This window comes from Syngnathoides biaculeatus, chromosome 4 (assembly GCF_019802595.1).
Source record: "Syngnathoides biaculeatus isolate LvHL_M chromosome 4, ASM1980259v1, whole genome shotgun sequence".
In the NCBI taxonomy this organism is placed as follows: Eukaryota; Metazoa; Chordata; class Actinopteri; order Syngnathiformes; family Syngnathidae; genus Syngnathoides; species Syngnathoides biaculeatus.
In genome coordinates, this window is record NC_084643.1 from 13,845,550 (window position 1) to 13,870,450 (window position 24,901).

General features: G+C 43.8%; 1 protein-coding gene across 3 annotated transcripts in view; it reads left to right on the forward strand.

Moving 5' to 3' along the window:
* The first annotated feature begins 9,285 nt into the window (after positions 1–9,285).
* Positions 9,286–24,901, forward strand: part of top3b (DNA topoisomerase III beta) — a 144,843-nt gene continuing 129,227 nt past the window's right edge. The window contains exon 1 of one of the 3 annotated variants that reach the window (XM_061815878.1): positions 9,286–9,400. In XM_061815878.1, the coding sequence (XP_061671862.1) occupies positions 9,385–9,400 (16 nt within the window). In that variant the 5' untranslated portion in view covers positions 9,286–9,384. The other 2 variants (XM_061815879.1, XM_061815877.1) reach the window with 2 other exon arrangements.

A 24,901-nucleotide genomic window follows, 5' to 3' on the forward strand; every position in this document is an offset into this window, starting at 1 on the left:
TCCATAAAGGACTCAGACCTGTCTCAGGTGTCTTTCTGTTTTCATGACCTCAAAATTTTTTTTCAAGGCCAAAGACTGCATGATTGTGCCATTAATTTGTTGCCTGAAACCTCACCCTCTTGTGGGAGATTGTTCTCTATTTCAGGACTGGAACACCTAGCCATGAAGCAGTACGTGGAAGGGTTACCAGCCGCCGGGCTCATCCAATCCTCATCATCTTCGGCAGGAGCAGGTTTTTTTTTTGTAGAAAAGAAGGACATATACCCTGCGGCCCTCCTTGATTATCAGGGACTCAACAGCATAACCATCAAAAACAGGTCCCCTCGCTCTCTCATTTCCACTGCTTCTGGAGGGGGACAAGATATTTAACAAGCTAGACATGAGGAGCACTGACCACCTCATCTGGATTCAGGAGAGGGACGAGTAGAAAACCACATTCAACATGCCTGTCGGACATTATGAGTAGTTGGTGGTGCCTTTTGGCCTCAGGAACGCTCCAGCTGTATTCCAGTTTTGTCCATGATGTGTTTTGCGATCTGCTGAATCTTTGCTTTTCGTTTATCTTGATAACAAGGAAGGGCATAGGTTTCTTAGGTTTGCTAACTTCTACCGCAGGTTTATTAGGGATTTCAGCACGGTAGCTTCACCCTTGCATAACCTTACCTCTCTTAACAGATAATTTGTATAGGACCTGGCCTGTGAGCTCGCTTTAAAAAAAAGTAAAGACAAAATTTGTCTCAGCCCCTATCCTCGCCATACCTAATCCCAACCGTGAGTTTGTGGTTGAGGTTGATTCATCTGATTGCGGGGTTGGGTCGGTTGTTCACAGAGAAATTCCGCAGATGACAAGTTACATCCTTGTTTGTTCTTGTCAAAAAAAAGCTCACTCTGGCAGAGTGAAATTACGACAATGGAGACCGCAAGCTGTTAGCAGTCACGATAGCTCTAACGGAGTGGAGATGTTGGCTTTAGGGGATTCAGGCTCCCTTTCTTGTTTTGACCAATCAGGAAATCAGCAAAAAGACTCAACCCAAGACAAGCTAGGTGGGCACTTTTTTTTTTTTTTTTTTTTTTGCTCGTTTTGACCGTGTCTTACCTTTCGGTAAGGGTTAAAAAATGCCAAGCCTGGTGCAGTATCTCGATTATATTCACCTGAAAAAGACGATTCCAAGCCCACGCCCATACAACCAGAATCATGTGGGAAGTGGGAAATGGTATCCCTTCAAGATACTCACAGTTCCTAAGGATGTCCGACGACTGACTTTTTATTGTGCCTTCCTTAAGGGGTCGAGTAATTCAATGGGCCCACATCAACAAGACCGTATGTCGTCCCGGCATAGCAAATGCATAGCAAACCTAATTTGTCATTAAATAGCATTTGTGGTGGCCCATCACCCCACACGCATCTGGGATTTCTGGTGCCCAACATCCGAAGAGATGTGAAAGACTATGCCTGCTCATGTGTGGTATGCGCTGCCCACAAATCTTACCGACATCCTGTGACAAGGTTGCGACCTCTCCCATTCCCCGCCGGCCTTGGTCCCATATAGCAGTGGACTCCATGACGGGGCTGCCAGCATCGCAGGACAACACCGTCATTCTCTCGGTGATTGATCGATTTTCTCAAATGGCGCACTTCTTTGCTTTGCCGAAAATTCCCTTGGTCAAGCAAACAGCTGAAATCTTAAAGCACAAAGTTTTTTGTTTGCACGGTTTGTCAGTAGTAGAGATTGTATCTTATAGAGGCCTACAGTTTATCTGGTGATTTTGGAAGGAATTTTGTTCATTAATTGGGGCCTCAGTTAGTATGTCCTTGTGGTTCCATCCCGGGACCAATGGGCAAATCGAACATTTAAACCAGGACGAGGCGGGACTCAGGTGTATTGTCTCCCAGGATCCACATACCTGGAGTAATAAATTATCTTGGGTCAAGTATTTGCCTAAATTTTTCCTTCTGCATCCATCTCCGTTACATGATGTGCATGGTTATCCACCATCTTTGTTTCCCACTCGAGCACCCGGAATCTGCAGTCCCGTCTGTGTTGGCCCTGGTGAGACATTGTAGATGGACCCGGGCTACACTCCCAAGGAGTGGTCATGGATCACCTCACATTTCATCACTGATCAGACACGCATCTGGGATTTCTATGATGTGTATTCTGGGGCTCCTGGGCCGTCTGGGGTTGGCTGTTGGAGGGGTACGGTCAGGGGAGTAACAATGCCACTCCCCTGGGCACAGCTGCCTCACCCGCACCTCATACAGGATAATTAGTGTATGTTTTTTAACTTTACCTATGCGTGTACTAGTTTGCCAGATCATTGTACACTGATGTCACGTTCCCGTAGTCCCATGTTCTTGTCTTTAATTCTTTCTGAACCGAAACCTGCCTCGTTGACGACCTTGCCTCTTCGCCTTCTGATTCTGACACTGGATCACATAAATACACTCCCTGAACTGTACCTGGTCTTGTGAGTCGTGCATTGTGGATCCAACCCCGTGATCTGTTCCTGACAGAACAATCTGGCCAACTCATAGTCCCAAAGAAAGTGGATGGATGGATGGATTATTGTTTGCTAATGAATTGGTGGCACGGTGGAGGAGCTGTAAAGTCTTACCCTCATAGTTCTATACCGGCCCCGTCTGTCTGGAGTTTGAATGTTCTCCCCGTTCCTACATAGTTTTTTTCTGGCCACTCTGGTTTCCACCCACATTCCAAAGATATCCATTAATTGGAGACTCTAAATTGTCCCAGGGTCTGATCATGTGCGTGACTGTTTTCTGTCTCTATGTGCCCTGAGATTAGCTGGTAACCAGCTCAGGGTGTACCCTGCCTCCTCCCCGCTGATAGCTGGGATAGGCTCCAACACTACCACGACCCGTGCGAGGAAAAGTGGCTTAAAAAATGGATGGATGGATGGATGCTAATCAGTTCTCCACTAATCACAGGACACTCATCTTTTTAAGTGGGAGCGTCAGAGGTGTGGCCAAGATATGTATGAGCTTTGTGGTGGCTGACTTGACTTAATCTATTCAAGTAGGGAGGGTGGGCTGGTAGCAAGAAAAAACTGAAAAATCTGAATCAGAATCAACTTTATCTGGCCAAGTGTGTAAAAAAAACACACCCAAGGAATATTTCTGCGGCAGATGATGCTGCCCTGGTACGACATACAGAACAAAGAACAACAAAGAACAAGAGACATTTCTATTGAGAGGAGCTACTCCTGATTAAAGTCGTGCAAGATGTAAAATCTTCATGTGTCAACGTCCCACATTGTGTAAAGCTTGTACAGTCCTTTTACCTGATTGCAGTTCCCGGAATCGACCTGTGTAATGACAGTGCAATGACAGTTGTGCAAAGGGAGCAGGTTAAAGTGACAAATCAAGCAATAGTCGACAAAAATAAATTACTAATACTGTTCTTGATTGGCCCAGCAGAATATGAGTCTCCCAAAAATTGTCAAGAGGCAGAAAATGGTAAGTTTCCTGATTTAGAATGTAATTACTTAATTGCCAGAGGGAAAAAACTGTTCAAATGCCTGGTAGTTTCGTCTTGCATTAATCTGTAGCACTTTCCCGATGTAAGGAGCTGGAAGAGCTGGTGGCCAGGTTGTGGAGGATCTGAAAGAATCCTGCCTGCTCTGGACCTAGTTCGCGTTGCGTGTACTGTAAGTCCTCAAGAGTAGGTAGCGTTGTGCCGAAATCCGTTCAGCTGTTTTGATTGTCCGTTGTAGTCAGAGTTTGTCTTTTTTTGTGGAGGCCCCAAAACAGACTGTGATGGCAGTACCCAGTACTGATTGGGTGACCACTGTGTAGAACTGTCTCAGTTGCTCTTGTGACAGTGCATGGTTCCTCAGAAGCCGCAAGAGGTAAATCCTTTGCTGGGCATTTTTGAGGATAGAGCTGATGTTCGTCTCCCATCTCAGGTCCTTTGAGACTGTAATTCCCAAGAACTTGAAGGTCTCGACAGTTGCCACAAGACAGTTGGACAGCGTCAGGGGCAGCTGTGGTGAAGGTTGCCTCCTGAAGTCCACAATCCTGTCTACAGTCTTTAGAGTTTTCAACGCCAGGTTGTGTTGACCACACCAAAGCTCCAGTCTTACCACTTCCTGTTGATATGCAGATTCGTCGCCGTTTTTGATGAGGCCGATGACCGTGGTGTCATCTGCAAACTTCAGGAGTTTGACAGACAGATGCCACAAGACGCAGTTGTTAGTGTCGAGCGAGAAGAGCAGAAGTAAGACGACACAACCTTGGGGTGCTCTAGTACTGATGGTGCATGTGAATGAGATGGTGTCCCCATCATCTGTTGTGTCCTGCCCGTCAGGAAGTTGTAGATTCACTTGGAGATGGCAGACGAGATGCCGAGCTGGAGAAGTTTGGAGGAGTTCAGGGATGATGGTGTTGAACGCAGAGCTGAAGTCCACGAACAGGATCCTCGCATAGGTACCCTCACTGTTGAGATGTTCAAGGATGAAGTGCAGACCCATGTTGACTGCATCATCCTCAGACCTGTTAGCTTTATAGGCAAATTGCAGTGGGTCCAGTTGGGGAGCTGTAACATTCTTGAGGTGGTCCGGCACAATGCATTCAAAGGACTTCATGACCACAGATGTCAAGGCAACAGGCCTGTTGTCATTAACACCTGAGGCTGGTGCTTTTGGGGGGACCAGTGTAATGGTAGCGGGTTTGAAGCAGGCTGGTACTTAACACAGTTGTAGAGACCTGTTTAAGATCTTTGTGAAGACAGGACCAAGTTGGTCTGTACAGACTTTGAGGCAGGACAAGGACACAAGGTCTGGACCCGGTGCTTTGTTGATCTTTTGTTGTTTGAAGATGTGTCCAAGATCCCCTTCGTGGATGCTAAACAGTGGAGAGGAAGGTGGTGCGGCTTGGTGGGTGCATAGTGTGGAAGTGTATATTTCGGATCTGCAGTAAGAGCTATTTAGGTCGTCGGGTAGCCCACTCTTGTTTATCTACCAAGGGTGAACGTTGCTTATAGCCAGTGAGACATTGTAGACCATGCCAAACTGATTTGGAGTCATTAGCGCAACATGTTTTTCCAGTTTAACTGCCAAGTCTATTTGCAATGTTAATTTCTTTAGTCAGCTGATTTCTAGTGAGATTGTAGAGGGCCCTGTTCCCACTGCAATATGCAATCTCTTTAGCCTGGCGGAGTTGCGTAAGTCTGGCTGAAAACCACGGCTTGTTGTTATTGAATGTGCAAAAGGATTTTGTTGGAACACACAACTCCTCACAGAAACTGGCATACGCGGTAACACTGTCCGTGCATTCCTAGGCTGCGTACTGAATTTTCAAAGAAACTTTCGTCTGTAAAGTCAAAGCAGCTTTGGAATTTTAATTTGGCCTCGCAGGTCCACTTTTTAACTGATTTTACTAAAGGCTTCGCACATTTACGTAATTGCCTTTATGTCGGTATTAAGTACAACAAGCAGTGAATAGAGGAGCCAATGGGTGCGCAAGGAATTGCACGATATGCGTTTTTTTTGAATGGAAGTGTAACAATGGTCGAGGGTGTTATTTGCCCTCATCAGACATTTCACGTGCTGCTTATAATTAGGGAATTCATGATTAATTTTAGCTGTGTTGAAATCTCCTAGGATAATGACCGGTGAATCTGGGTGTGTTTTCTCTATCTCGTTTACCTGCTCAGCGAGCGTTAGCAGTGCTGCGATTATGCTATGTACACACCGACTAGAATAAAAGACGCAAACTCATGTAGTGAATAAAATGGCTTACAGTTCAAAAGCGACTTTAAAATCGGGCTGCAGTGTGTCCTTAGCTGTGAAACGTCCGTGTACCATTTCTCATTGATGTAAAAGCATATTCCACCACCTTTCGATTTCTCCATTAGCTCCAGGACGCGGTCCGCACGGTGGAATTGAAAGCCCGGTAATGTAATAGCGGCGTCCGTGGCCCGTCCACAAAGCCAAGTCTCTGTAAAGCACGAGGCTGCAGAAATCCAAAGTCTTTGCAGGACCTCCTCAGAAGCAAAAGTTCATCCACTTTGTTGGTTAGGTTTGCGAGATGAATCGACGGGAGCGCGAGTCGATATCCTCTTTTCCACAGCTTAACTTGTGACCCGAACCCACCTATATGGAGTTTGCATGTTCTCCCCGTACCTGCGTGGGTTTTCTCCAGGCCCTCTGGTTTCCTCCCATATCCCCAAAACATACAACATTAATTGGACACTCTAAATTGCCCCTAGGTATGATTGTGAGTGCAACTGTTTGTCTCTATGTGCCCTGCGATTGGCTGGCGACCAGTTCAGGGTGTACCCCGCCTCCTTCCCGTTGACAGCTGGGATAGGCTCCAACACTCCCCGTGACTCTCGTGAGAATAAGCTTAGAAGAAAATGGAGATATATATACTTAATTTTACATGAATTCAACTGACCCATATTTGATATCATGGTGTTCAGTTTTACCAGTGAAAGGCAGGTGACATCTTTAAACTCGGTCTCTCTTCCCTCATAGTGTGACCATAGTATAAAAAAAACAGTAATTTGACATTGTGGAGATGCTCTCCATCTTAATGTCTTGTGCTGCGACGTTCAAATGCCAGGAAGTTCAAGCGAGCCATGTTAAGCGTGCAACAACACGGAAGGAAGCCTCTCGGAATATTATATTGTACCAATGTATATATCTTGAAAAGCGCTATAGAACTGAATGTTTTTAGAATTCGTGTCTCCAAAGTCTGGCTCTACAAAACAGACCATTTTGAAAAATGATATTGCAAGGAATGCTTTGATCATCTTTGAGTGAGATTCAAGATTTCCTCACTAGCTAAATATGGGAGATGCCAGCGGTCATTTGTTACGATTACGTGATCGGTCGAGAACTTCCGGTAGGCAGAAAGCCAAGTAAACACAACAGTTGTCAGCGAGTGCGATCATTGATCTGTAAGATTATACATTGAATTGGCGGTTTTGACGAATGAAAGTCTTTGCATTTTAGTACAATAGTTATATCCTGTGTAGTAGTTGGCTATACAAACTGTTTTGTGAAGGATCCGGCTTAAAATTTCACCGAATACCGATCACAGAAGGACGAAAAGTTATGGCTTCAGGCCATCAATCGAAAGAATTGGGCACCAGAACATAGCGGAGATCGAGTTTGTGGAGATAATTTTTATTCAGGTTTTTTTCCTTAAATAAATAATTGTGTCTAGAAATATTTTTTTTAATCAACTTGATGCATTGCATGCATATTCAACTATACCTTTTCATTGTTCATTCACCAAGTACAAGTTATAATATCCTGGCACAATCATAAGAATTAATATATCTTTATTATATTTTATTACATGATTCTTATGTCAGTGTCTCCTAAATGTACAAGAGGCTATGTCTATGTATTAATTGATTTCCATGACTAGATTGTTTTGTAGGTATTATGCAGAAATTATGTTGATAAATTTGATCATTTCTTACTGAGAGGAGTGTTAATTAGTGATGCTTCCCATAACCGTTGAATAGCTGAATGTATTGTGCAACCATGATTATATAAGTTGTTTTCTGGTCAAGACGTCTTGACTGTTTCACTATCTTGTTTTTCGCATATATGTTGTTGACCTCTTCTAACTATAAGAGTCATAACACTGTGAAAGTTTTGATTGCCATTTCACCAGTTGGGGTTGTTACTTTTGTTTCAAAAAGCCTTCAGAGGAAGAGTTTCAGACAAGGTCATGACTCAGCAGTCTGGATTTCTGCAACTGTGAGAACAAGGCGATCTTGTTTTGGAAGATTGTGGTTTTTTGATTACTGATGATCTTGCTGCTTGTGGTGCATTCTCTGGGCATGGCCATTCCGACTTTTAGAAGAGGGAAGTTACAGCCTTAAGGAAATCGAGACAGGGAGGAGGCGAGCTCGTGTGAGGATTGATGTGCAGAGAGCCATTGAGGATGTTAAAAATTTCAAGATTCTAAATACAACTATGAGAATTAACCTTGTGTCTCAGTTTGACAATATTATGACAATATGCTGTGCTCTTTCCAATTTACATTCTAAATTGCTTTCATGACATACCGTAAAATGACAGGGCATGTATTAATCTGACTTCCCTTTCAAACATTCTCATCTTTATGTTTTGAGTAAAATTTATGACATACACTTAAAGTTGAGGAGAAATAATGTATTGTTCATATTACCCAACCACATCAAACTTTGCAGCCTTAATTGTTTGATGGTTCATAGTAACAGCTTGTGTTTGTTATGAGTTACACAACTTCCATAAAAAGTGCAATCATTTTGACAAAAACTAATAAGAAATTACATATAATGGAATTATACATCATTGCTATCCCAATATTTTAATGGTTAGCAGATCCATTTGATATGTCTGTACATAACAGATTCAATGACATACATCTAATGATAAAATAGGTAAGTTCTTCTTCCTCTGCTGTGTCTGTTTCTTCCTCATCCAGTGAAGGAATGGTTTTGAAGAAAACTGCATTAGGGCAAACATCTCGTAGTGATCGGAGGGTATTCCTGTCTGGTAGCGGAGCTTTCCCTGTTGCTGATGTCATTGAAATGTCAGTCTTTCGACTTCCCATGATATCAACGTCACTGATTGGTATTGGATTGAGCTGAAATAAAAGCAAATCATTGTAAAACACAGATAACAGGTTCAGTTAACAGCATTCATACAACAACATAATTTAGAAATATTTCCCGTTATACTGAAATACATTAAGTTGAAATTGATCCCTCTTTTCTGTACGATACATTCCACTTGCAAGCTTCACTTGTGTATGTTGATGTAAGACAAGCACGGACAGCTGCATCAACCTTGATCAAGAGGGCTGCAACATGACTGCATACCTCACCTAGACTGGAATGATGAAATGAAAAAGTCAACGGTGTTAAATCACACATTGGAAAAATGCGATATTCAAATTTATTTTAGTAAAAAATATATATATAAAAATTAATAAAAAATAAAAATACAAGACCTTGTAAAAGATACAATTAGGTATGAATCCAATATTTCAATTAAATAATTTTTCACATCATAAAATTATATGTCCCACGTCAGAGGAGAGGTATTGCAGATGGTATCCTGAAATAACATCAATCACATTTCTAACATATTTTGGATTTTTTGTCGAATAAATGTATATACACAGTCAAAAATAAATGGAAAAAAAAACATCTCACCCTGCCATACATTTACAGTGTCCACAGTATACAGTCCCCTCAGATTCCTTTAAGCACGTCCATGGTTGATGAGGTTTGTCCTGAAGTCGCTAAGAAGGGATGACCTTTGTCTTCAAAAAACAATACGGCGACTGCTCTTTGTAGAAATAAAACATGCGATGCACGTGTCCACTTTCTACGTATTCACAGGCTTTGATGGACTTGTATGCCTTCAGACTATCGTGAGTGAACTGTCCGGGCGTATCGACGAGTTAAAATATATATCGGTGTAAGTAATGTCTGGCCACAAAGACGGATCGTTAACCCATCCATTCTTCAAATTGTAAGGATCCGGCAAGATACACGTACCGTCACAATATCCCTGCTTCTCAAAGTACCGCTTTCGTACTTCAAACTGTAGCTTTCGTACATAATCAGAGCATTGTTGAGGTTTCATGCTACAATAATTCGCTTCGTTGATACTCGCCATTGTTGTTTTTGCCAACCAGTGAGAAAAATTTCGTGATTCGTGACGTCACGCCCGTAAACAAGCGCTCGTTGTCAGATTAGATATTCAATATAATTATAATAACTAGTTTTATTATATTAAATAATAATAATAATAAATGAAAATGAATAAGGCCGCCATGGTGTAGCAGCTGGAAAGCATTGGTCTCACAGTTCTGAGGTCCCGGATTCAATCCCGGACCCGCCTGTGTGGAGTGCATGTTCTCCCCGTGCCTGCGTGGGTTTTCTCCGGGCCCTCCGGTTTCCTCCCACATCCCAAAACATGCAACATTAATTGGACACTCTCAATTGCCCCGAGGTGTGATTGTGAGTCCAGCTGTTTGTCTCGATGTGCCATGCGATTGGCTGGCAAACAGTTCAGGGTGTACCCCGCCTCCTTCCCGTTGACATCTGGCATGGTCTCCAGCACTCCCCGCGACCCTTGTGAGGATAAGCGGCTCAGAAAATGGATGGATGGATGGATGGTTGGATGGAAAAGGAATGATTTGTCTGAAACCCCAGCCCACTAGATGGAAGTAATGCATCTTCAAGGAAGCTCCCAATTGCCAGTCATACACGAAGAAGAAGCGAAACTCTATAACAACTGAACCATTTGGGACAACTAACGCTCTTTAAAAAATAAATAAATCGTATTTACATTTATGCTTACGATTCCAAAATGAGGACTGTCATGATGGTAGCAGAAAAACCTTCTCTTGCTCAGTCAATTGCCAGAATTCTCTCCAAAGGTTAGTACGGATTAATCATTTGTACAATTATATTCATGTCATGTATTACGCACAAATGTACAACTCTGCCACGCGCTTTCGACACAAAAGTCAACAAAACAACACTGAAATCCGCAATTTGATGATCCGCTCGTACTCTTAATTTAGAATTGTAGACCTAGTGAATTTGAATGGGGTACTCGATCAAAGACTCATTTTATCATTTAAAACATTGACTGTCTAAATCAGAGTGGTTATCAAAATATCCCTAAATCACACAGGGTTTGTTTGCAGTGCACGTCCACAACAGTCTTTTCGTCGATAACACATGAAGCTTTGCATAGATATATCCATTCAGCCATTTTTTTGAGCTGCTTATCCTCACGTGGGTCGCGGGTGTGCTGGATCCAATCCCAGTTGTCATTGGGAAGAAAGCAGGGTACACCCTGAACTCGATGCCTGCCAATCACAGGGCACATAGAGACAGACAACAGTCACACAATCACATCTATGGGTAATTTAGAGTGTGCAATAAATGCACGTTTGTGGAATGTGGTAGGAAACCGGAGTGCCCGGAGAAAACCCACACAGGCATGGGGAGAGCATGCAAACTCCACTCAGACAGGGCCGGGATTGAACTTGGGTCCTCAGAATTGTGAGGCCAGTGCTTTACAGCTGCTGCCCTGTGCCCCCCATTCCAAATATATTTAATTCTTTTCCTTTCGACTCGTCCTGTTCTATCTCCTGCATCGTCCTCTCTAACGCCAAGTGCCCTCATGTCTTCCCTTACAACATCCATCAACCTTCGCTTTGGTCTTCCTCTTGTTCTTTTGCCTCGCAGCTCCTTCCTCAACACCCTTCTACCAATATACTGACTCTACTTTTGTTCTTACTTACTAACTTAGTCCTTACTTATGTATCTTACTCATGTCCACTGTAGAGAGATCATCTAAAAAGAAAAATCCACAAATCACAATGTATGACACACTGCAGGAGGGATTTTGGCCCACTCCTCCACACAGATCTTCTCTAGATCAGACAAGTTTCTGGGCTGTCGCTGAGAAACACTGAGTTTCAGCTCCCTCCAAAGATTTTCTATTGGGTTTAGGTCTGGAGACTGGCTACGTCACGCCAGAACCTTGATATGCTTCCTACGGAGCCACTCCTAGGTTGTCCTAGCTGTGTGCTTTGGGTCATTGTCATGTTGAAAGACCCAGCCATGACCCATCTTCAATGTTCTGAATGAGGAAAAGAGGTTGTTCCCCAAAATCTCACAATGCATGGCTCCGGTCATGTTCTCCTTAATACAGTGCAGTCGTCCCGTGCCGTGTGCAAAAAAACACCCTCAAAGCATGATGCTACCACCCCTATGCTTCACAGTGGGGATGGTGTTCTTGGGATGGAACTCATCATTCGTCTTCCCCCAAACATGGTAAGCGGAATTATGACCAAAAAGTTCCATTTTGGTCTCATCTGACCACAAACCTTTCTCCCATGACTCCTCTGTATCATCCAAGTGGTCATTGGCAAACTTAAGACGGACCTCATCATGTACTCGTTTAAGCAGGGGAACCGTTCGTGCCATGCATGATTTGAAACCATGACGTCTTAGTTTATTACCAACAGTCACCTTGGAAACGATTGTTCCAGCTCTTTTCAGGTCATTGACCAAGTCCTGTCGTCCTGTGTAGTCTTGGGATTAGTCCTGGGAGACGTGTGTCTTCTGGCATGATAGCCCAAGAAGAAGACAAGAGCTGCCCGTTTGAGTCTTACTGATTGTATGGGGTGGACATGTATTTATGCAGTGAACGACCTTACACAGGTGCATATGATTCAGGATAATACATGGAGTGGAGGTGGACTTTTAAAGGCTGACAAACAGTTCTTTGAGGGTCAGAATTCTAACTGATAGACAGGTGTTCAAAAACTTATTTGCAGCTGTATCACACAAATAAATCGTTAAAAAAAACATACGTTGTGATTTCTAGATTTTTGTTTTAAGATTATCTCTCTCACAGTGGACATGCACCAATGATGAAAATTTCAGATCACTCCATCATTTATAAGTGGGAGAATTTGTACTATAGCAGGGTGTTCAAATACTTTGTTTCTTCACTATATATTCTGTTTTACTTTGGCTAATCTTCATTCCTCTTCTTTCCTGTGCACGCCTACAACTTTTAGATTATCTCTCTCACAGTGGACATGCACCAATGATGAAAATTTAAGACCACTCCATTATTTAAAAGTGGGAGAACTTGCAATATAGCAGGGTGTTCAAATACTTTATTTCTTCACTTTATATTCTGTTTTACTTTGGCTAATCTTCATTCCTCTCCTTTCCTGTGCATGTCTCCATCTTTCCAATTGTTCCTCTGCATGCTCCCTGATTTCACTGCAGATCACAATGTCATCTACGACCATCATGGTCCAAGGGGATTCCAATCTCACCTCATCTGTCAGCCTATCCATAACCACAGCAAAACAAAAAAGGGGCTCAGAGCTGATCCCTGATGCAGTCCCACCTCCACCTTAAATTTTTCTGTCAAACCTCAGCACACATCAGCATTTTTCTGCCACCATCATGCATGTCCTTGTACTATTCTAACATATTTCTCCGCCACACCAGACTGACGCATGCAGTACCACAGTTCCTCTCTTGGTACTCTGTCATAGGCTTTTGCTAGATCCACAAAGAAACAATGTAGCTCCTTCTGACATTCTCTGTACTTTTCCACGAGCATCCTCAAGGCAAATAATTAATCTGTGATACTCTTTCTAGGCATTAAACCAAACTGTTGCTCACGGGTACTTTTGTCCCGAGTCTAGCCTCCACTACTCTTTCCCATAACTTCATTGTGTGGCTCATCAACTTAATTTCTCAATAGGTCCCACAGCTCTACAAATCACCTTTGTTCTTAAAATTGGGAACTAGCACACTTTCCCTCCATTATTCAGGTATCTTCTCACCCACTTTTATTTTGTTAAATAAGTTGGTCAAAAGCTCCACAGCCACGTCTCTAAATTGCTTCCATACCTTGACAGTTGTGTCATTAGGACCAAGTGCCTTTCCTTTTTCATCCCCTTGTAGTGCCTTTCTAACTTCCCCCTTACGAATCATTGCCACTTTTTGGTCCTTCTTCTACTCTTCCTTCTCTCATTTTCTTCATTCATAAATGTCTCAAGTATTCTTTCTGACTATTTAGAACACTACTGGCACCAGTCAACACATTTTCATCTCTATCTTTAATCACCCTAACCTCCTGCACATGCTTCCCATCTCTATCCCTCTGTCTGCCCAACCGGTAGCGATCCTTTTCTCCTTCATTCATGTCCAACCTGGTGTACATGTCGTCATATGCCTCTTGTTTAGCCTTCGCCATCTCTACCTTAGCCCAATGTCTCATCTCAATGAATTCCTTTCGCCTCTCCTCTGTCCTCTCAGTGTCCCACTTCTTTTTCGCTAATCTCTTCCTTTGTATGACTTCCTGTATTTTGAGATTCTAACAATAAGTCTTCTTCTCCCCTTTACTACCAGAAGAAACACCAAGTACTCTCCTGCCTATCTCTTTGATCACCTTGGCTGTAGTAGTCCAGTCCAATGTGTTGACTGGTGCCAGTTGTATGCTAAATGGATGGAAAGAACACTTTGAAAAGTTGATGAATGAAGTAAATGACAGAGAATGAAAAGTAGAAGAGGCAAGTGTGATGGACCAGGAAGTGGCAGTGATTCGTAAGGGGGAAGTTAGAAAGGCAGTACAAGGGATGAAAAATGGAAAGCCACTTGGTCCTGATGATATACCTGAGGAGGTATGGAAGCAATTTGGAGAGGTGGCTGTGGAGTTTTTGACCAACTTATTTAACAGAATACTAGTGGGTGAGAAGATGCCTGAATAATGGAGGGAAAGTGTGCTAGTTCCCATTTTTAAGAACAAAGGTGATTTGCAGAGCTGTGGGACCGATTGAGAAATAAAGTTGATGAGCAACAGAATGAAGTTATGGGAAAGAGTAGTGGAGGCTGGACTCAGGACAAAAGTATCTGTGAGCAACAGTTTGGTTTCATGCCTAGAAAGAGTACCACAGATGCATTATTTGCTTTGAGGATGCTTGTGGAATTATACAGAGAATGTCAGAAGGAGCTCCACTGTGTCTTTATTGATCTAGAGAAAGCGTATTACAGAATACCATACCTGCATGCGTAAGTCTGGTGGTGCGGAGAAATATGTTAGAATAGTACAGGACATGTATGAGGGCAGAAGAACAGTGGTGAGGTGTGATGTAGGTGTGACAGAAGAATTTAAGGTGTAGGTGGGAGATCAGCTCTGAGCCCCTTCCTGTTTGCTGTGGTAATGGCTAGGCTGACAGATGAGTTGGACTGGAATCCCCTTGGACCATGATGTTCGCGGATGACATTGTGATCTGCAGTGAAAGCAGCGAGCAGGTGGAGGAATAATTAGAAAGATGCAGGCATGCACTGAAAAGGAGAGGAATGAAGATTAGCTGAAATAAAGCAGAATATATGTGCATGAATGACTGGGGTGGAGGGGGACGAGTGGAACACCAAGGACAAGAGATTGCGAGGGTGGACGACTTCAAATATTTGGGGTCAATAATCCAGAGCAATGGTGAGTGTGGTTAGGAAGTGAAAAAATGGGTCCAAGCAGGTTGGAACAGTTGTCGAAAGATCTCTGGTGTGTTATGTGACAGAAGAGTCTCTGTTAGGATGAAGGGCAAATTTTTTAAAACAGTGGTAAGGCCAGCAATGGTGTATGGGTTAGAGACGGTGGCACTGAAATGACTAAAGGAAGCAGAGCTGGAAGTTGCAGAAATGAAAATGTTGAGGTTCTTGCTCGAGTTGAGCAGGTTAGTTAGGATTAGAAATTAGCTAATAGAGGGACACCCAAAGTTGGATGTTTTGGAGACAAGGTTCGAGAGAGCAGACTTTGATTGTTTGGACATGTCCAGAACTGAGAGAGTAAGTATATTGGTAGAAGGGTGCTGAGGATGGAGCTTCCAGGCAATAGTGCGAGAGGAAGACTAAAGTGAAGGTTGATGGATGTTGTGAGGGAAGATTTGAGGAAAGTTGGTGTTAGAGAGGAAGATGCACGAGATAGGCTGAGATGGAAAAAGATGACACGCTGTGGCGACCCCATAACGGGACAAGCCAAAAGGAAAAGAAGAAGAAGAAGAAGGAGTAACATGCATCTTCCAGCTGATCCTTACCAAGCATTGGATGTGAATCGCCACTTGAGCCACGAGATACTTTCCTCTAATTTGAGACCTAAATACCTTTTGACTCCTCAACTCAGGCATCGTGAACCTAAGGCTCGCGAGCCATACCTGGCTCTTTCAGTGGTTGCATATGGCTCGCGGAGTCCACATGGCAACATACTGTACATGTGATTTTCGTCATGCAGAGAAGTTTTGTCCTTTTGGGGTTGCCGTAGTTTGGTGGGGTAGGCAATGCAAATTGCGCAGGAACAGTTTGGCCTAGTGGGGTTGCTATAGTTTTTCCGTGGTAGTTGTTTTTGGTGGTAGTCGATGTCCACAAACGCAGAGATTTTAACGCCTATAGTGTTGGAACAGCTAATTCTGGAAATGCTTTGTGGAAATGGAGGGTTGTGCTGTGTGTTTAAATTCACAGATGGGGAGAATGTCAAAACATTCATACTCTACGTTGCCAATAAACATTTTGCCAACTTCGCATTATGACAAGACAATCAAACGAATAAAAGATACGCCTTTATTGGCAAGAACTGTTGACCATCGTACCAGCATGATGGCAAATCAAATGTAATTATGTTCACGATGAACGGATGAACGTCCCAACGCCTTTGTGAAGATTAATCTGACGATGTATGAACTCCAATGCCAGCGAAACCATGCAGCACTAGCTGTCGCATTCATGGTATGTACTTTTGTTATCATTGGTGAGCAACAGCGTAACAATGTTATTTAAAAAAATTCAGGGACTTATTATACTCAAAGTGTTGGTCTTACATAAATGCGCAAATGCCTCTGTACTTAGTTTTTAAAATACTGTATGGCTCTTTTGAAATTACATTTGAAAATATTTGGCCTTTATGGCTCGCCAATAAAAACATGCGGTGGATCCTACTATGAACACGCCCCTTCTGGCACGGAAGCTCTTATCGAAGACGAGAACATCACACAACCGAGTGAAGTTACTCGAGAATTATCACCCTATTGTTTCGAGCCATATTCAGCGATCACGGCCAAACCGCCTCCCCCTTCCGATCACGGCTCATCGCAGCCGGCCGGTGTGGCTCATTTTCGGCCCCTATCATGGAGCCGACCCGGGCTGCTTTAGGGGTTGTTCATAGCCGCAGCGGTGCGCGATGATCAATACTGTCGAGCCGGGCGCTTTACGGTGTTGTCGTCGCACGCGGCTGAGTGCGGCATTGTCCACAGCGTTCTTCAGAACCACTGCCGTCCGCAAGCCTGACGCGCAGCCTTCGACGAAGCCTTGACCGGTGGACACGGCACCTTGCCCGGTGTGGCTCACTTTTGGCGCCGAGGTCGGCTTATCGCAGAGCCGAGCAGGGCTACTTTAGGGCGTTGTTCATAGCCGCCACCGTCCGCGATGGACAACACTGTCGAGCCAGGGGGCTTTACGCCGTTGTCGTCGCACGTGGCTGAGTGCGGCATTGTCCGACACCGTCCGACTCGCACATCCACACATTTAGCACGCCTGTCATACGTACACCGATCTTTTGTTACGCTATGAGAGACTGATTACGTGGTCCACCCCAAACTTATTTTTTGTAGTAGCTGTACACACCTACCTGTCATTTGGAACCCACAAAGCTCTAGTCCACTGCACCCGTGCAATCAATTTTTCACAACGAACCGGGTCTCTTGCAAACTTATGAAGGGTAAATCCATTCTCCCGAGTGTTCAAGCAATGTCCAGCAATGCAACGAGGCGCCATTTTGGCTAACATGAAGGAACAACTAGCTCCCTTCCCGGAGGTAAAACTAATAGAAACAAATGAGTACACTTGGGGGCAGTCCTGCCATATGCGTCACTTTCTGCTTCTTCTCGAAAACAAGTCCATGTCGGCTGCCGATTTTTCATTATTAATATACTAAAAATCATGAAAGTTCACCACGATGAAAGGTCACCGGCACTAAGGCTTTTTTTAAGATTAATTTTCAATAGGTCATGAACGCATTGAGCGAGAGGCCTGAAAATGGAGATTGTGCATCAACACATCATCCACAATTAATGTTCCGAATTGCGAATGCGTGTGACCTGCTTAAGTATGAAGGTCAACGTCACTAGGTCTGTTTTTTAAGCGTAATTCTCAATATCTCATGAACGCATCTCGTGAGAGCCCTGAAAATTGAGATTGTGCATCAACACATCATGCGCATTCAGTGTTTCGAATTGCAAGCGCGCGTGACCTTCCTGAGTATAAAGGTCAATGTCACTCGACCTGTTTTTTAAGCGCAATTCTCAATATCTCATGAACGTATTGAGATAGAGGCCAGAAAATTGAGATTGTGCATCGACACATTATGCGCGATGAGTGTTCAGGATTGCAAACGCGTGCGACCTTGCCAAGTATGAAAGGTCACACGCCATGAAAGGTCACCGGCACTAAGGTCTTTTTTAAGCGTAATTCTCAATAGCTCATGAATGTATTGAGATAGAGGCGTGAAAATGCAGATTGTGCATCGACACATCATCCACAATTAATGTTCCGAATTGCGAATGCGTGTGACCTGCCTAAGTATAAAGGTCAACGTCACTAGGTCTGTTTTTTAAGCGTAATTCTCAATATCTCATGAACGCATCGAGTGAGAGGCCTGAAAATGGAGATTGTGCATCGACACCTCATCCGCATTGAGTGTTCCGAATTGCAAGCGCGCGTGAGCTTCCTGACTACAAAGGTCAACATCGCTAGGCCTATTTTTTTAAGCGTAATTCTCAACATCTCATGAACGTATTGAGATAGAGGCCAGAAAATTGAGATTGTGCATCAACACATCATCCACAATTAATGTTCCTAATTGCGAACACGTGTGACCTGCCTAAGTATGAAGGTCAACGTCACTAGGTCTGTTTTTTAAGCGTAATTCTCAATATCTCATGAACGTATTGAGAGCCCTGAAAATTGAGATTGTGCATCAACATATTATGCACATTGAGTGTTCCGAATTGCAAATGCGTGTGACCTTCCCAAGTATGAAGGTCAATGTCACTAGTGCTTGACAACAGGCAAGAAGAAAAGCTGGTGACAGTCTGATTGCTAGGATTTTGTGGTTTTGGTATCCTTTCAACCAATCCCTTCCACGGGCCTGCCATTTTAGTCTGGCCTTTGTCTGGGGACTCATTCATATTCCCCCTTAAACTTTTCCAAGAAATGTTCCCAAAATGCAGAGTACCTTTATCTCTCTTGATCCACCATTAATGTCCACAGATTTTTCATTTGTGATCTCCATTTTAAATCAGCATGAAGGATTTATGGTTCGATGATGGCAAGAATATCATCAACTAAGATCAACAACGCACTGGGCCCAGACCTTGTGTCCCCATCCTGCCTCAAAGTCTGTGCAGACCAACTTGCTCTTGTCGTCACAAAGATCTTCAACAGGTCTCTAGAACTGTGTGAAGTAACAGCCTGCTTCAAATGTGCCACCATTATACCGGTCACTCAAAAAGCATTAGTCTCAGGTCTTAGTGACTACAGGCTTGTTGCCTTGACATCTGTTGTCAAGACGTCCTTTGAATGCATTGTGCCGGACCACCTCAAGAGTGTTACAGCTCCCCAGCTGGACCCACTGCAATTTGCCTATAAAGCTAACAGGTCTGAGGATGATGCAGTCAACATGGGTCTGCACTTTATCCTTGAACATCTCAACAGTGAGGGTACCTATGCGAGGATCCTGTTCGTGGACTTCAGCTCTGCGTTCAACACCATCATCCCTGAACTCCTCCAAACTTCTCCAGCTCGGCGTCTCGCCTGCCATCTCCAAGTGAATCTACAACTTCCTGATGAGCAGGACACAACAGATGAGGCCGGGGGACACCATCTCATTCACATGCACCATGAGCACTAGAGAACCCCAAGGTTGTGTTGTCTTACTTCTGCTCTTCTCGCTTGACACCAACAACTGCGTCTTGTGGCATCTGACTGTCAAACTCCTGAAGTTTCCAGATGACACCACGGTCATCGGCCTCATCAAAGACGGCGATGAGTCTGCATATCAACAGTAAGTGGTGAGACTGGAGCTTTGGTGTGGTCAACACAACCTGGCGTTGAAAACTCTAAAGACTGTAGAAATGATTGTGGACTGTAGTAGGCAACCTTCACCACAGCTGCCCCTGATGCTGTCCAACTGTCTTGTGACAACTGTCGAGACCTTCAAGTTCTTTGGAATTACAATCTTAAAGGACCTGAGGTGGGAGACGAACATCAACTACATCCTCAAAAAAGCCCAGCAAAGGATGTACCTCTTGCGGCTTCTGAGGAAGCACGGCCTGTCATCAGAGCTACTGAGACAGTTCTATACAGCGGTCATCCAATCAGTACTGTGTACCTCCATCGCAGTCTGGTTTGGGGCCGCCACAAAAAAGGACAAACTCCGACTTCAACGAACAATCAAAACAGCTGAACGGATAATCAGCACCACTCTACCCACTATTGCGGCCTTACACACAACATGAACTAGGTCCAGAGGCGGCAGGATTCTTTTGGATCCTCCACATTCTGGACACCAGCTCTTCCAGCTCCTTCCATCGGGAAAGGGCGACAGATCAATGCATATCAATTCTAGCAGGTATTTGAACAGTTTTTTTTTTCCCCTGTGGCAATTAAGTCATTACATTCTTAATCAGCAAAATGCAGCCCTATGGGGGCACAAACCAGTGCAATCTGTAGGCCGGTCCCAAGCCCGGATAAATGCAGAGGGTTGCGTCAGGAAGGGCATCCGGCGTAAAAACTGTGCCAAACAAATATGAGCGTTCATCTAAAGAATCCCATACCGGATCGGTCGTGGCCCGGGTTAACAACGCCCGCCCCCGGCACTGCTAACCTGCAGGGCGTCGGTGGAAATTCAGCTACTGTGGGTCGAAGACAAAGAAGAGGAGGAAACCGGATCCAGCGTCAGAAGAAAAAGAGGAATGCACAGAGCCTACAACTGAGTGTAGGGACTTTGAATGTTGGGACTATGACAGGAAAAGCACAGGAGTTGGTTGACATGATGATTAGGAGAAAGGTTGATATTCTGTGCATCCAAGAGAGCAGGTGGAAAGGTAGTAAGGCTAGAAGTTTGGGAGCAGGGTTTAAATTATTGTACCACGGAGTAGATGGGAAGAGAAATGGAGTAGGGTTATTTTAAAGGAAGAGCTGGCTAAGAATGTCTTGGAGGTGAAGAGTATCAGATCGAGTGATGAGACTAAAATTTGAAATTGAGGGTGTTATGTATAATGTGGTTAGCGGCTATGCCCCTCAGGTAGGATGTGACCTAGAGTTGAAAGAGAAATTCTGGAAGGAACTAGATGAAGTAGTTCTGAGCATCCCAGACAGTGAGAGAGTTGTGATTGGTGCAGATTGTAATGGACATATTGGTAAAGGAAACAGGGGCGATGAAGAAGTGATGGGTAAGTACGGCATCCAGGAAAGGAACTTTGAAGGGCAGATGGTGGTGGACTTTGCAAAAAGGATGGAGATGGCTGTAGTGAACACTTATTTCCAGAAGAGGGAGGAACATATAGTGACCTACAAGAGCGGAGGTAGAACCACGCAGGTAGATTATATTTTGTGCAGACGATGTAATATGAAGGAGGTTACTGACTGTAAAGTAGTGGTAGGGGAGAGTGTAGCTCGACAGCATAGGATGGTAGTATGTAGGATGATTCTGGTGGTGGGTAGGAAGATTAAGAAGACAAAGGTAGAGCAGAGAACCATGTGGTGGAAGCTGAGAAAGGAAGAATGTTGTGCGGCCTTCCGGAAAGAGGTGAGACAGGCTCTCGATGGACAACCGAAGCTCCCGGAAGACTGGACGACGACAGCCAAGGTGATCAGAGAGACAGGCAGGAGAGTACTTGGTGTGTCATCTGTTAGGAAAGGGGAGAAGGAGACTTGGTGGTGGAACCCCAAAATACAGGGAGTCATACAAGGAAAGAGATTAGCGAAGAAGAAGTGGGATACTGAGAGGACTGAGGAGAGGCGAAAGGAGTACATCGAGATGCGACGTAGGGCAAAGGTAGAGGTGGCAAAGGCTAAACAAGAGGCATATGAAGACATGTACACCAGGTTGGACACGAAAGAAGGAGAAAAGGATCTCTACAGGTTGGCCAGACAGAGGGATAGAGATGGGAAGGATGTGCAGCAGGTCAGGGTGATTAAGGATAGAGATGGAAATGTGTTGACTGGTGCCGGTAGTGTGCTAAATAGATGGAAAGAATACTTTGAGAAGTTGATGAATGAAGAAAATGAGAGAGAAGGAAGAGTTGAAGAGGCAAGAGTCAAGGACCAGGAAGTGGAAATGATTACTAAGGGGGAAGTCAGAAAGGCACTACAAAGGATGAAAAATGGAAAGGCAGTTGGTCCTGATGACATACCGGTAGAGGTATGGAAGCAATTTGGAGAGATGGCTGTGGAGTTTTTGACCAACTTATTCAACAGAATACTAGCGGGCGAAAAGATGCCTGAAGAATGGAGGAAAAGTGTTCTAGTTCCCATTTTTAGGAACAAAGGGGATGTTCAGAGCTGTGGGAACTATAGAGGAATAAAGTTGATGAGCCACACAATGAAGTTATGGGAAAGAGTAGTGGAGGCTAGACTCAGGACAGAAGTAAGTATCTGCGAGCAACAGTATGGTTTCATGCCTAGAAAGAGTACCACAGATGCATTATTTGCCTTGAGGATGCTCGTGGAAAAGTACAGAGAAGGTCAGAAGGAGCTACATTGTGTCTTTGTGGATCTAGAGAAAGCCTATGACAGAGTACCAAGAGAGGAACTGTGGTACTGCATGCGTAAGTCTGGTGTGGCAGAGAAGTATGTTAAAATAGTACAGGACATGTATGATGGTAGCAGAACAATGGTGAGGTGTGCCTTAGGTGTGACAGAGGAATTAAAGGTGGAGGTGGGACTGCATCAGGGATCAGATCTGAGCCCCTTCCTATTTGCAGTGGTAATGGATAGGCTGACAGATGAGGTTAGACTGGAATCCCCTTGGACCATGATGTTCGCAGATGATATTGTCATATGCAGTGAAAGCAGGGAGCATGCAGAGGAACAATTGGAAAGATGGAGACATGCACTGGAAAGGAGAGGAATGAAGATTAGACGAAGTAAAACAGAATATATGTGCGTGAATGAGAAAAGTAGAGGGGGAAGAGTGAGGCTACAGGGAGAAGAGATAGCGAGGGTGGACGACTTCAAATACTTGGGGTCAACAATACAGAGCAATGGAGAGTGTGGTCAGGAAGTGAAGAAACGGGTCCAAGCAGGTTGGAACAGCTGGCGAAAGGTGTCTGGTGTGTTATGTGACAGAAGAGTGTCTGCTAGGATGAAGGGCAAAGTTTACAAAACAGTGGTGAGGCTGGCCATGATGTACGGATTAGAGACGGTGGCACTGAAGAAACAACAGGAAGCTGAACTGGAGGTGGCAGAAATGAAGATGTTGAGGTTCTCGCTCGGAGTGACCAGGTTGGATAGGATTAGAAATGAGCTCATTCGAGGGACGGCCAAAGCTGGATGTTTTGGAGACAAGATTCGAGAGAGCAGACTTCGATGGTTTGGACATGTTCAGAGGCGAGAGAGTGAGTATATTGGTAGAACGATGCTGAGGATGGCGCTCCCAGGCAAAAGAGCGAGAGGAAGACCAAAGAGAAGGTTTATGGATGTGGTGAGGGAAGACATGAGGGCAGTTGGGGTTAGAGAGGAAGATGCAGGAGATAGGCTAAGATGGCAAAAGATGACACGCTGTGGCGACCCCTAACGGGACAAGCCGAAAGGAAAAGAAGAAGAAGAAGATTCTTAATCAGCAAATTTACTATTTTCTGCCATGTGCCATTTTTGGAAGACTCACATTCTGCTGGTCCAATCAATAACAGTATTAGTAATTTAGTTTGTACATGATCGCAAGATTCGTCACTTTAACCTGCTGCCTTCGCACAACTGTCATTGCACTGTCATTACAGTGGTCTATTAAGGGAACCGCGAAGGGTTAAGGACAAGTCCAAGTTTTACACAATGTGGGACGTTGACAGACTTATCTCGTACCTGTACTAAATGATCTTGCACAACTTTTATAAGGAATAGTTCCTATAAATAGACATTTCTCTTGTTCTTTGTTCTTGCTGCTTTGTTGTTATTTGTTCTCTATGTTGTACTAAGGCAGCACTGTCTGACGGAGAAAAATTCCTTAAGTGTGTTTTTACACACTTGGCCAAATGAAGCTGATTTTGATTCTGATTCTGAACTGTTTACATGTCTTAAATTTACCAAGACTTGTTAGTTTGTGGGGTCTGATGATGCTTCAGCATTGCTTGATGACACAGGCTCAGTGTTTGGTGGAGAGTACGCCAAGATATTTAAAACAAAGTATCCTGATAATTTCATCCAATATTGAAAAAAATATTATTCAAAACCTGACACACACTATTGACAATGTTGTGATAAAGTATTGGCCCCGTTCTCAAATTATTACTTATTTGCATAGTTTCCTCACTTTAAGATCATCCAATAAATGTTAATACCACCTTTTCAGTATATTTTGTATTGCTACATGTCAAACACATAACCAGTAGTTGCAGTAGGTTCTCAGAAAACCAACAAGACCCAGTATTCATGATACACACACATACACTTGCAATTGACAATTTGTTGAGGCGTGTTAAAAAAATAGCAGTGTGGCATTCAATCAGTGAGATCATCAATTTGTGAATTAGGTCGCTCCTATTTAAGGATGGAGCCAGCACCTGTTGAATATGCATTTCTCCTGGAAAGGCTAAGGAAAATGGGTCGTTCAGTACATTGTTCAGATGAACAGGGTACTTTCATTAAAAGTTTGATTGGAGAAAAGAAACCTTAACAAGCGGTGCAAAAAAAGTATAGGCTGTTCTGCTAAAATTATTGCTAATGCCTTAAAATGGAGAGCAAAACCAGAGACTTGGCGGAAAACTGAATACAACTATCAAAATGGATTGTTGAATAACCAGAATGGAAAAGGCTCAGCCAATGATCAGCTCCAGGATGATCAAAGACCGTCTTGAGTTACCTGTAGGTGCTATGACAGTGAGAAAACATCTGTGTGAAGCTAATCTATTTAAATTAATCACCCCCAAAGCCCCTCTGTTAAAACAAAAACAAAACAAACCTAAAACAAAAAAGGCATGTGCAGAAAAGGCTACAATTTGCTTAAGAACACAGCACTGGCCTAAAGAAAAATGGAGAAACATTTTGTGAACGGATGACAATGAAATTGTTCTTTTTTGGTCAAGGGGCCACAGACAGTTTGTGAGATGACCTTC